The 12500-nt window shown below is 43.4% G+C and overlaps 1 protein-coding gene across 1 annotated transcript in view; it reads right to left on the bottom strand.

Annotated features, from left to right (window-relative positions):
* ABTB2 (ankyrin repeat and BTB domain containing 2) overlaps positions 1-12500 on the bottom strand; it is a 114559-nt gene that overhangs the window by 37304 nt on the left and 64755 nt on the right. The window contains exons 2-3 of the mRNA XM_017826782.1: positions 3170-3316; positions 71-281 (exon numbers count right to left, since the gene is read on the bottom strand). Of these exons, the coding sequence (XP_017682271.1) occupies positions 71-281; positions 3170-3316 (358 nt within the window). The remainder of the gene's footprint in view (positions 1-70; positions 282-3169; positions 3317-12500) is intronic.

Raw genomic sequence — 12500 nt, 5'->3', positions numbered from 1 at the left:
TAAAAAAGGGCAAAACCCCTTCTCAGCCTAATTCCACAACTACCGAGAGTGAGCTGACTGATTTACGTACCGCTCGTTGCTCAGGGTCATCCGTGGAGGGTCAAGGTTGGGGTTCTCCATGGACTCCATCTGGGGACAGCGTAGGAAGTAGTAGAGGGTGTGGAGAGCATCAGGGGACCAGGAGATGGGCTGCTGCTGCCGGGTTTGCCGCACGGGGCTCATCCCAGGGCGGATGGTGTTCAAGCACTGCATATGGTGCATCGCTCGTGAGACCAAATCACCTGCACAGAGAGAGGAATAAAGTCCTTTTAAGTGCACTTTTTGACCTAAATAACACTTCTCTGAGCTAAGAGAAATGTCTTCTGTGTGCACACAATTTTCCTCCACAAAAGCCTGTCCTCAGGCTGCCACTCTGGAGGTTGTTGCGTGGGAAATTTAGTAAGTAATGGCCAGTCTTCGCGAGCGAAGATTTGGGAAGGGTCATTAACCCTTCGAGCCTGCGCAGTGGATTTTTTAGGTGAGACACAGCGTGCGCTGAACTGAGCCCACCCTTTAATCCTGAGGTTCATCTGCCGGGGCCGAGTGAAACTCGGACAGTGGCAGTGAGGGTCTCAGAACGTAGGTTTTGTTTAGAGTGACCTTCTCTTAGATGGATTGCCTCACAGGGCTGACGAGCTCCATCTGCCCGGGGGGCCGGGAATCGAACCCGGGTCGCAGCGGTGAGAGTCCTGCACCCTAACCACTAGACCACCAGAGGCCCCCGTGGGAAATTTAACTTGCTTTCAAATGACAAGTTATTACTTAGAAAACATTAAATGAAACTCAGTCCCCACACATTCAGAACAACAGCTTTACACTGAGTTTTCTGGTTTAGTGCTGGTTTTCATCTCTTTCCACCCACATACACCAGTTTCTTGCCTGCCTACAAAAACTACTGATGTCTTTGTAAAATGTCCTCTGCCCAACCTGGGAGCAACAGCTTTCACAAGGCAAAGCCATCAGCACCAATACAAATACTTTACCCTCATTTCTGTTATGAGGTTGCTCCCATCTCTTCCAACTGGGTCATGCTGTTCTACCCTCCTGCCTAGGAACTTGAGCAAACCAATGACATTATGTTCAATACAGAAATTCCTTCTTTTAGGGATCTGCTGCTCTCATTCTTACTGTAGCTGCAGGTTTCTCCAGAATAACAAGACCTGACTCTTTTATTAAAAAGCCAATCTTTATCATGCTGCTTGTCACAAGCTGTGCCAGAAATTTGCTCCTGAGCTTAATCCAGGAACTTTCTGGGCTTCTCAATCCTCTCGGTTTTTGAACTCGAGCCAACCTGCCTCTATGCTGGAGCATGGTGGACCTGAGGAGGCCTGGAAGAAGGTGACCTGTATTACACAGTTTCACTCAGAAAGGATTTTAAGACTGCAGATTTTCAAAAAGTTCACAAAGCAATGACCCCAAATCTGCTCTTTGTGTAATAACCTTGCTTTATGCACACCCTGGTTACTCTCCTCGTATTCTGGTGCATTACAAAATCTAAAAAACCTTTTAAAAGTTTCAGACATTACATCTCGGAGCAGTGTGACTACAGGGAGCTGAATTATTACTATAGATTACTATACTTAGCTAGGATCTATTTTTTCCTTGGGAGAATCCTCTATTGCTTTATGTTTAACAGTCCCCTAAAACTCTCACAGGAAACGTTACTCTATTGTGTCCAAAAGTCACAATACTGGGAAAGGATGGAACTGAAATAGTCGCCCCATCACAAAGCTGGTTCCTGAGAAGGCGCCCTGAGTTTAGCTGTGAATTAGTAACACCTCCCTCTGAAATCCTTAGGAAGTTGTTATTTGTTCATTAATATCTAACAGCAACACACTCAATTTGCCAACCAAACTCTGGCTGAACCCCTGGGCTTCTGCTGTTACACAGGAGAAACCCCTAAAAAACTACTCTATGTCTAAACATGACATTATCAATGGAGTATTAAAAATCTCACTTTGCAATCTAAAGCTGTGCCACTCGTTTGTTGTACAGTATGTTCAGCTTAAGGACCCACTTCAGAATTAAAAAAACCTAACAACTCTGCCTTTCCATTCCAGTAGCCACAAGATCTGCACATTTTATGAGAATATCATGAATCCTCCAGCACTGGTGCTAACACAGAAGTCTGTGCAGTTATAGCAGAAATGCATCTGGAATTCAAATATTCAGCTCAGAATAACGTTCCTTCTCCTTTGCACACTCACTCTATTTTTCTGGCAGTGTGCAGCAACATTTAAAAGAAAGAAAAAAAAAAGTAGGCAACTGTATCAGGAGATCTATTCACTGGATGTACTGACCAAGTTGGCCAAGGCAGGGATGGGGGAAGAGAGGGAGAGAGGAAGCTGTATTCAATCTCAGGCCCTTGATACAAATGTTCTCTTGTGTTCCAGGATAAATAGAGGTGTGTTAAAGGAATTTGAAAACCTCAAATTAAGGCAGGTTGCAAAATAAATGGTGAAACCCACAAACTCCTTGCTGGCCCTGACATTCATTAGCATTCAGATGGTGCAGACTAAGAAAGTGATGCCAGCAGAAACTTTGCAAGGGAAAAGTAGGACCAGGAAAACACAAATCATTTTTGTTTACTTTAAAGGGGTTTTGTGAGTACTCTAGGAATGGAACATTTCATTTGCTTAGCACGAAAAAAAGAAGGGTTTGAACAAGTTTTTGTTACCCAAGTGCTCTCCGATTTTTTTCCTCCGTTTTTTGTTTTTTAAGTAACCAAAAAGCTTTTCCTTGAATATCCTGCACCCTTGACATTTCCACTGCAGAAACACTAACAAAGTGGAACCCTGTCTGCCATCTGAGGGAGGTGCTTCACAAATGTGCAAGAAATCCTCCACAGGCATCTGGGCAAGAGCATCCATCTTCAGTTGGCACTAACACCACTACCAAAAGGCTAGAAAAGCCACATCTTGTATATCTCCAGGTGAATTAAATTTAAAGCAGACTAATGAAACAAGCTGATTTTCATAAACAGCACCACGAGACAATTAAATCTTCCCCAACGTCAGCCAAATGCTGCTTGTGCTGTCAACAATGGCAACGCTCCCACTGACCTCAGAGGAGGAACTGGCTCTCCTGCTTTGCTGAAAGAAACCTGTGGTTGATTGCAGCCAAAACTTACTCAGTTCAGAGATGCTTCCAACACACGTTGCCAGCAGGGACTGCTCCAGGGTCCGGAGTTCCAGCTGGGCGTACGCGTCGGCCCGTCCGTCGCTGCACACCGAGCCGTCGTTGTAGGGGCTGAAATAGGCAGGTAGGGACAGCACACCTGGGGCAAGAGCAGACAACAGACCTGTTAGAAGTGAAGCTACAGGTGTGCAAAAGCAAGTCCCTCTAAGAGAACTCAGCACCTTTCTTGGGGGACTTGAGGTCTTCTGACAAGTTCAAAGAAAATCAAACTGTGCCATAAATACCCTTGGAATGGTTGAAACAGGGAAATTGGGCCCTGGGGACTGAGTCTGGGTGTTTCTTCAGCCTTTAAAAGCTCAGAACAAATTGCAGTTGAGATAAAACTACATGAAAAGCTTCGGTGAAGTCTCCACTCTTGTTTACACAACAGCTCTGCTGCACACACAGCTCAGCTTGCTGGGGAACAGCTGTATGCAGATTGTGGGATACAAGGGCCTGACCCGGAGATGTGGAACAGCCTTGAGTCCACCTCAGGTAGCTGAAATCTCTGCAACCCTGCAAACAAAACCATGGGCTGTGCCAGCCCTTTGAACCTGCCACTGCAGTTTCAAATGCTCAGACTGTGGTTTCTACATGTGCAAAGATCTGGATAAGCCAAGCAACGCCCACGAGTTTTGAGGTTATATTTTCATCTCTATAAATGACCCCTGCGCGAGAGACAGAGATTAGAAAGATAATTACATTGCACACATGCATTTACCACACACACACTCCTTCCATCTCCTCTTGCATGCATTACTATGCAGTCATTGATGGATTTGCACTCAGTTTTGTTAGTTGTTGTTGGGACCCCATCCCACTTTGTGCATACTCCTACAACTCATCTGCATTACTGGCAAATTAGAGACCTTTTGGGTAAATTGGCTGAAATGGCAGTGAAGGGTATGCTACCAAGAACCCACACATTAAGATGCAGGCAGTCTCTAACAGGGGCACTCATTCACTTTCCCCAAGTCACCTTTCTCACCCATTATCTTTGGCTGACCATGGCAGATCTGCAGCCACAAGGCAAGTCAGTGCAACATAAAGATCAAAAAAAACATGCCTTCCCTGCTTTCCTCCCAGAAATCCATTAGTTGAATAGTTTCTCTTCAAATTAGCCAGCTGAAATTTGTTGTCTTTTGGCCACAAGATTGTTCCATGTGGCACAGGGAAGGGGGAATGTGATCCCTGGAGCTGGTGTGAGACAGGGAGCTGGGTATGTGATGGGGGCTGGGGTGGGACAGTGACCCTGGGGTGGATCAGATGAAACCCAGCGTGACACTGCATCCACATGGCGGGTGGACTCCGAAAAGCTGCCTGCAGTCACTCAACCAGTGTTCCTGTGCCCTTGCTACTGCCACACCTTCAGCTGTGTTTGACTGCTACCACAATTTTAATTACAGATCCATCCTGCAACTGCAGTAGCACCCCCAGCCCAACTTTTTCATGATTTCAGACAAGGATGCTAACAGCCACGACTGCCTGTGCTCTTACCCTGCGGCATCCTGTATTTTTGCTTTTTAGCTTTGATCCATGCACAGCCATACCAATCCATTTCAGCCTGGACCCACATTTCCTTCCACCCTTCACCTCCCGACCCTGGGTCAGTCTCAGATGTGGAGATACTTTGCTCCTGTGGCAATGACCTCCTGTCTCATTGGTGCTGTGTATTCTTGTTCAACAAAACCCTGCCAGAGGAATGGCAGCACATTGTACAAGACCTTTTGTTTCTTTGTCTTGATGTTTTCTTTTGAGATTTTATGCTGCATTGATCTCTCCTACCCTTTTCACATCCTCTTCGCATCCTGCTTGGTGGTAAAGCCAAGGGCTGCATCAAAAACTTCCTGGACATTATGAGAATAAGGGAATGATTTATCCTGTTGTGCTTCTTCACTGTACATCACTGTTAGTTAATGGAGAACACTTTGCCAATGCCCTCTTAACCTGAATAATTAGGAAGTTAAGGCTTTAAGAGCTACCAGAAGTGATGCATGCAAACTAGAAGAGCTTGCTTTAAATACACTATACAGAACCTAAGCCACTTCCTTTTCCATGCCAAAGCTATGAAAGGATGTTTGAAAGACATATGGATTGAATTTATGGCAGAGGGAGAATGAAAATAGACTGATTTGTCAAAACTTTCAAATAGAGGCACATAATTCTACAGAGGCGAAAACAGAAACTGGCAGTTACATTACCAGGAAAAAAATGGGGCACATTTTCTCTGCCAGCCGGTTCCAGTTGGTTCTGTTTTCTAACAAGGAATTAAAAATAAAGATTTGCAGAGGGATTGAAGTTGGCTCCCAGACACAACAACATTTTCTCAGTTTTTCAGTTAATGCTTCACCAGGTGGTGTGAGGAAACAGGGAGGATTTATTTACCTTTGGAAAAATGACTCACGCAGGATGGTCGTGGATGAGATTTATGTTGTCATCTGCCTTGGTACAGCTGAGGAGCATCCTCTGTGTACCAGGGAGAAATAAGGAAGTTACCAAGACTTGGGCAATGCGCCAAAGCCTGATGGTGCCACCGGGAATTTTCCCTGGGATCGGGAGGGGTATGAATCAGGCCCTCATGATATAAGGTTTCAAAGGCTCCTTGTGTCTGGCAGGCCTTGATAGATATGAGCAGTCCTGGGAATGAGGACACACCTCCCAACACTGATTTTGAGACAGGGAGAACAGTGACTAAACTCTACTTGTGGGGTAGAAACATACCCCACAATTATTATATCTTGCAACACCCTCATCAGGATTTCCTCTCTGATACACTTCCAGTGGAGTTGGAAGAAGCATCATCTTTGCTCTTCAGATCAGAAATTCAGGTACAAAGACATTTGAAGTTGAGCTTTTCCCACTGGTATTATAATTAAGAACAGGACTCAATCATTTATATAGAATAAAAATAGTTGTTTGATAACAGACAACTGCCTTGTGATGACTGTTTATACCCCAAACAGTGGTTCCTGCTCTCCTGCCTCTCAAATCAAGGAATGTGCAGTCAAAAGGTGTTATAATGGTAAACCACAGGGACAGTTTCTGTCTGGCATTCACATTCCTACATTTTTTGAATGTTTAGAACTACTGCTTTTAATCACAACTGGCTAAATAAGCAAAACTGGAATTGAAATAAATCAATCCATGTCAAAACACTCTCTGTTTGAAATCACCTTCAGACTGCCCACTTGTTTCCTGACTTGCAAATATGCGTTTTCCCCATAAAACAACAATGTGAAACAGTACATAATTACACTGCAGGAATGAACTGCTCTTACAGTATTTACTCTATGTTGCGTTTCCTACAAATCCCTGGCTTTATCCTGGAATTCTGGTCACTTTTTTTTCAATTAACTAAGATTTTAAGTACAGGATCCAAGCCCAGGTGAAGTTAGTGAGTTAGTTAATCAATTAATTTGAGTGTGGCTTAGCTCAAACCTCAGCAGAAGGAGCTAAGAATTCACCTCTCTAGAATGGTGTGATTCTAGATTAACAATTTGTTTCTCATATTTCCATAGCCTTTGAAACAGCAGCTGGAAATAAAGGCATATTTATTCTACCTCAGTTAAATATGAAACCTGCTCATGAGCACTTGCTGCCAACCATCTTAAAAGACAGTCACGACTGGGTGAAATTCCAGTTAAGCAGTTCCTTAAATTCAAATTATTCTGCTTGCCTAAAGAGTTTGAAATTGTTGTCTGTAATTTGATGCTTTTTAATAGCAACTGAAAATGTTTCCAGTCTGAGCAAGATCCAGGGAAAAGTCTGTTCACACTCTTGGACATCTTTCTGCTTTAGGAGGTGCAGCAGTTCTGTGGAGAGCTTTGGCTGTAACGTGACAACTCCCACAAGCAGGACTGGGCAAACTCCTGCGTGGTTTCCAGCATGTGCTGGAGCTCCTCTGCTCTGGAGACAGGCTGGGAGAGCTAGGGGTGTTCAGCCTGCCGAAGAGAAGGCTCTGGGCAGACCTTAGAGTCCCTTCCAGTGCCTAAATGGGCTCCAACAGAGCTGGAGAGGGACTCTGGACAAGGGGGAAGGGCCTTAAGCTGAAGGAGGCCAGGTTTAGATTGGATATTAGGAAGACATTTCTTCACTGGGAGGGTGGTGAGGCCCTGGCACAGGTTGTCCAGGGAGGTTGTGGATTCCCAATCCCTGGAGGCATCCAACACCAGGCTGGATGGGGCTCTGAGTAACCTGGTCTAATGGAAGGTGTCCCTGCCCATGGAAGGAGGGTTGGAACTGGATGATCTTTAAAGTCCCTTCCACCCCAAACCATTCCACGATTCTGTGATTCCCTGAGCTGGTTCTGCTCTTTTGGTATCACAATAAAGTAAATGCAGAATTTTACCTCAATTTTATTTTAAGATCTGAATGTTTAAAAATCTTATTTCAAATAATTTTCCAACTATCCATTGTATCTTCACACTTCACATTGTTTGCATGTTACATTCATGGCAAAAGGACTCTCCATGATTTTTACCTTGCTGGAGTGATTTTCTCTGGCCTTTCCCTCATCGGATTCCTTGATGTTGGCAGACAACCTCCCAGTGATTAACTCATCAGCCATTTGATGACTTTCAAACACTTCTCTGATGTCTAGAGGTTAAGATGGGGCCACTCACAAGTGGCAAAGGGCCAAGGAGACTTGGCTGGAAAGCACTTGAATTCTGCTGTCTGGGATTCCTCATGGAAATTGCCCAGGGTACTAAGTCCCTTATTTCAGAAATGCACTGGCTGTATTCATGACAGATTAGGCAAAGGATCGGGAATATAATTAGGACAGGGGTTTACACCATAAATTACTGACAGAGAAAAAGTCTTTTTTTTTTTTTTTAAATATACCAAGTAAAGTCTATGAGACAACGCAATGTGTATTGATTTCTCCCTTTGGCCAGAATTAAACCAGGTTCTTTGGGTAAGGATTCTCTGTGCGTTCTGTTTTCATTGCACCTACATCAGTGGTGATTGTTACTGAACGCTTCCATAATACAAATTACAACAGCAGGAACAAAAGTACCTATTTGGTCAAATCAACCAGAAAGCCCTTGGAAAATTCAGGATCACCTTCATACATTATAAATTGTTTCTAAAAGCCCCATATGTGAAATGAGAACTGCTGTGAGTATGCTTGAAAAATGTATTAGGGAATTGAGTAAGAAAAATTGGTCTCCAGCACAAGTGTGTTTTTGCAATGTTTGCCTTGCGATAAATTCCACAAGGAACATTCCGTGGGGTGAGAATGGCAGTTGATCCCACTGAACTAGGCTGTGACTTGGAAGGCCAAAATTTTGAAGATGATGACCTGATTACACTGAAGTGAAACAGCCAAATCCCACTGATTCCAATGGACCCATCCATTGCAACTGCAGTTCCCATGCTGGAATTTGGCCATGAGATCAGGGTGGCTGTCACCTTGCACAAAGTCCTGCAATTCTTCATGGCAAGGAGCATTCAAGGCTCTCCTTGTTTTTTGTTCCCCATTCTTCTAAACAGCACAATGCCCTGCAGTTCCCCCTTGCCAATCAATTCCGAGCACAGAGCACCACCAGGAATTAATGCCAATTCCTGGAGCTCTGTTTTCTTCTTGCTGACCCACCACTGCTAGGAAAGCTCAACCCTCCTTTGTTTTATGAAACGAGACGGGATCATTTTGACAGAACATAAACATACTCTCCCCACCTCTCCATAAAACAGCAAGCAAAGTGTTCCTGATAGAACCCCCTGATAGAAAGTTGATTATAGGCTCTATAATCAACTCCAGTCATGCTACAGATTGTGAGAATGGCTTGTGATCAGGAAACAATGCAAGTAATTGCTAACATATAGGAAAATAATGTGGCTCCTGCTACAGAGCAGGCAGGCATCTCTCTCAGTTTGTCAGCAGTAAGAAAAATCAAGCACAGTTGCTTATATCTGTATCCACATTAAACAGTAATTGTGTAACTGAAACCAGGAGGAAAAGCAGAGAAGGGAGGAGCTTCAAGCAGGAGGGAAGATCTTTTAAATCTTCTGCAAGTGCTCAACTGATCTCTCCATCAAAGAGCTGATGTCCTCATGGGACACTTCTAGACTCCTCAGTCTTGATCGAACTGCTCAAATAGACAATGTCCTCTTCAGATTAACAAACTGCAGTTTGCCTGGACTTCAGGAATGTTATTAAAAACATTAATGCACACAGCCTGGTCCATTCTGTAGCTCAGTGTCAACAGGCACTGCTGGACTGAAGTACCAAAATACTCTAAAATGGAGTTATGAAGCACTCTCAAAATCCACTACCACTTCTTCCTGGGGTGCAGCACCTTGAAGTCCAAAAGCAGGGAAAGCAGTAGAGTTCAAAGCTCACAGTAACTGCCCTTCCAGGGAAAGGGCAGGAGCCCAGGAACACTCACTACAAATACTTAAATGCCTCCTTGGTCATAAATAACTCATTGTCCCTGTCTTTATCCCACACTTGGAAAGGTTCAACATTTTGCCTTCCTTTTGCTATGGAAATGGTGGAAGTTGGAGGAAAAAAGGTAGGAAGTGTCTGTATTGTATTTGAATCCAGCTGTGATATATGGGATTGCAAATGACTACAAATGTAGGAGAAAGGCCTTGGTTTAGTACCGAGTCAGTGTTTCCTGAGTCATTAATCCCACTTCCATATCCCTGTGGTCTTCTGGACAACCACTAAGCTGGCTTGGCCCCAAGCACTTAATTGAACATAAGCACAAGGGAGCATATCCTTGGCTTACATTGTGATGGCTGCCAAAAAACACAGCACAATGACTGTCCTCATTCCCATTTCCTAGATGGAGAAACAGACAAAAGGAAAAGAAGCAATTACGAATTTTGTGCATCAGAACCAGCCCTTTGCAAAGCCCAAACCTCCCAGTTCAGAATCTCTGTGCCATCAGAAACTGGCCAACCACGCTCCCACAACCTGGATCCAGAGATTTGAAATAAATGGAATGATTATGAGGGTTTAGTCTAGTTTTGTAGAACTATGCTTCCTATTTTATAGGTCATAATAAAAGACCTTTGAGATATAACCTGTAAATATGACCTGTAAATGCTTCCTGGTATTATGTCTACAAGTACTTTTGAAAAGGAGCATGTGAACCTAAAATTAGGTTGATCCATTAGAATTTGGCATGTGGTTTTCCAGGCACTGGATCTTCTACACAGGGTCCAAGGACAGGCAAAGACCCACACTACAATAATATCAGTATCAATAAATCCCGCAATTATCAACAAAACCATGTTTTTAGGGCTCTTGTTTTCAGGATCCAGTAACTAAAGAGAAAACCCCATACTGGGCTATAAATATCAATGAAACAAAAACAGAGAAAGTTTTATGAGGCGTGGTATAAATAGATTATGAACACTGTGAAAGAAATACAAACCCAGAATCCTGTTCCAAAAAATGACTGTGGTCAAACAGGAGGAAGACTTAGAATTAACTAGTTGTGTAAACCTCGACCAGTTTATCTCCGTGTCCCATCTTATCTGGAAAATGGGGATATTGCTTCATTCCTGTTAAGGGTTCTTGCTTCGTTTCTCATTCTCATCTTACTCTTTCACGCTGCCCAACATCTCAGCAGTGTCCCCATTTCCCAAGTGTGCCAATAGCACATTTTTTTGTCCCTTAGCAACAGTCCATCTTTCATTTACAAGGCCCTTTTTCCCTCCAGTAATCCCAAAGCTCTCCCAGACACAGCTACTTCTGAGATGAAAGGACACAATATTGTGACAGTATATAATTGCACCTCAGTGGAACTTATCATACCAGAAGAGGACCTTTACCCAACTGAGAGGGTTAAGAATGGCAAAATGATTTGAGCCCAATAGAGATTTGGATATGGATACAATACTGGGACAGTTATTCTGAAAAACACAGAAGAAATTCCATGAGAAATTATAAAGAAGAAACAACACGTATATATAAGAAAGCTAAAAAATAAACCTTATTTTTTAAGGAGGGAGAGAGGTAGGACAGATAAACAGTGGCAATTCCAGGAGTCCTTCAATGACATTGCTAAGGGGATTAGAAAGCTCAGGGAGAAGAATTTTATATCTCTTTCTCCATTCCCTTGGAATTCTTTAGAAGTCTCCAATTTAGGTGCTTATACAGTAAAAACAGCTTTATCTGGTGTAACCAATGGGACTGAAGCAACTGCAGGCACCAGCTAGAGCCCTCATAGCCTCTACAATACCCTCTTCTAATCCATTCCTTATTGTTCACTGTCCTTCCTGTAATATGGCCTTTGAATCATGCCCAGCTCCCCAGATGTGGTCTGAGTAAGCCCTTTGTACATGCCATAATGACCTCTCTCTACTTGCCTTCAATTCTTCTATTTATACATCTCATGACTGTGTGCTTGCCAAACAAAGAGGAGAGTAAATTTATATCCTCTGTCACTCCCAGTTCCTTTTCGTAGGGAACATCAAGATGGAGAATCTGGCCAGAGCAGTATTCCAGAATAATCCAGTGCAATCCCTCCTCAGCTATTCCAGAGGAATCTTTTGGAAGACCTGTGCCCAGCAGCTTCTTTATACAGGTGAGCCCTTGCCCCGATGAAATCTCCTGGACATTACAAGAATAAGGCAATGATTTATCTCCTGGCTGCTGTAAACATGCCATTAAAACAGAATTTTAGAAACTGTGGCCACTTAATAATAAACATCAAGACTGCAATTACATCAGTTAATGACTTACAATATCAGAGTGTCATAAGAACTGCTTATTCTAAAAAAGCCAGGAGGAAACAGGAACTCAGCAGTAACCAACCTACCGCTCCTAAACGACTGGAATTCCTTAGGACTGTCTCCATTAGCCGTCAGCTAATGCACAGCTTGGATTTTGTCAGGGTGAAATATGCATCTGTCACTCAATATAAAATTGAAATTTTATCTAAGTGAAACACAGTGCAGCCATGAGACCATAAAGTGTGACCTCAGGAGGGCAAGGCTTGGAGGCTCACTAGGATGAGCACATCCATCCCCTGCCTGCAGACAGGTTTTGAGTCACCAGCCAGACAACACAAAACTTTAGGTGGGTGTATCCTGGGTTGTTCACGAGAAAACAGACAGTATATTGTAGAATTGATACCTGGGGTTTAATCTCCAATATTATCATTGCAGAGCAGTGAATTGCTCACACCAGCATTTATGTGCATGAGTAATTAATGAATCACAAGCGCTGTCATTTTCCCCCCCAAATCTGCCTCGAGCCCAGTATTAGTCCAAGCTTTTGGGACAAGACAAACACAAACCTCCACCATATAGATAACAATGTTTGTGTT

The sequence above is a fragment of the Lepidothrix coronata genome, unplaced genomic scaffold, assembly GCF_001604755.1.
Source record: "Lepidothrix coronata isolate B3197 unplaced genomic scaffold, Lepidothrix_coronata-1.0 Scaffold130, whole genome shotgun sequence".
Lineage (NCBI taxonomy): Eukaryota > Metazoa > Chordata > Aves > Passeriformes > Pipridae > Lepidothrix > Lepidothrix coronata.
The sequence above is the reverse complement of the archived record's forward strand: the minus strand, read 5'-3'. Positions and strand labels throughout refer to the sequence as shown.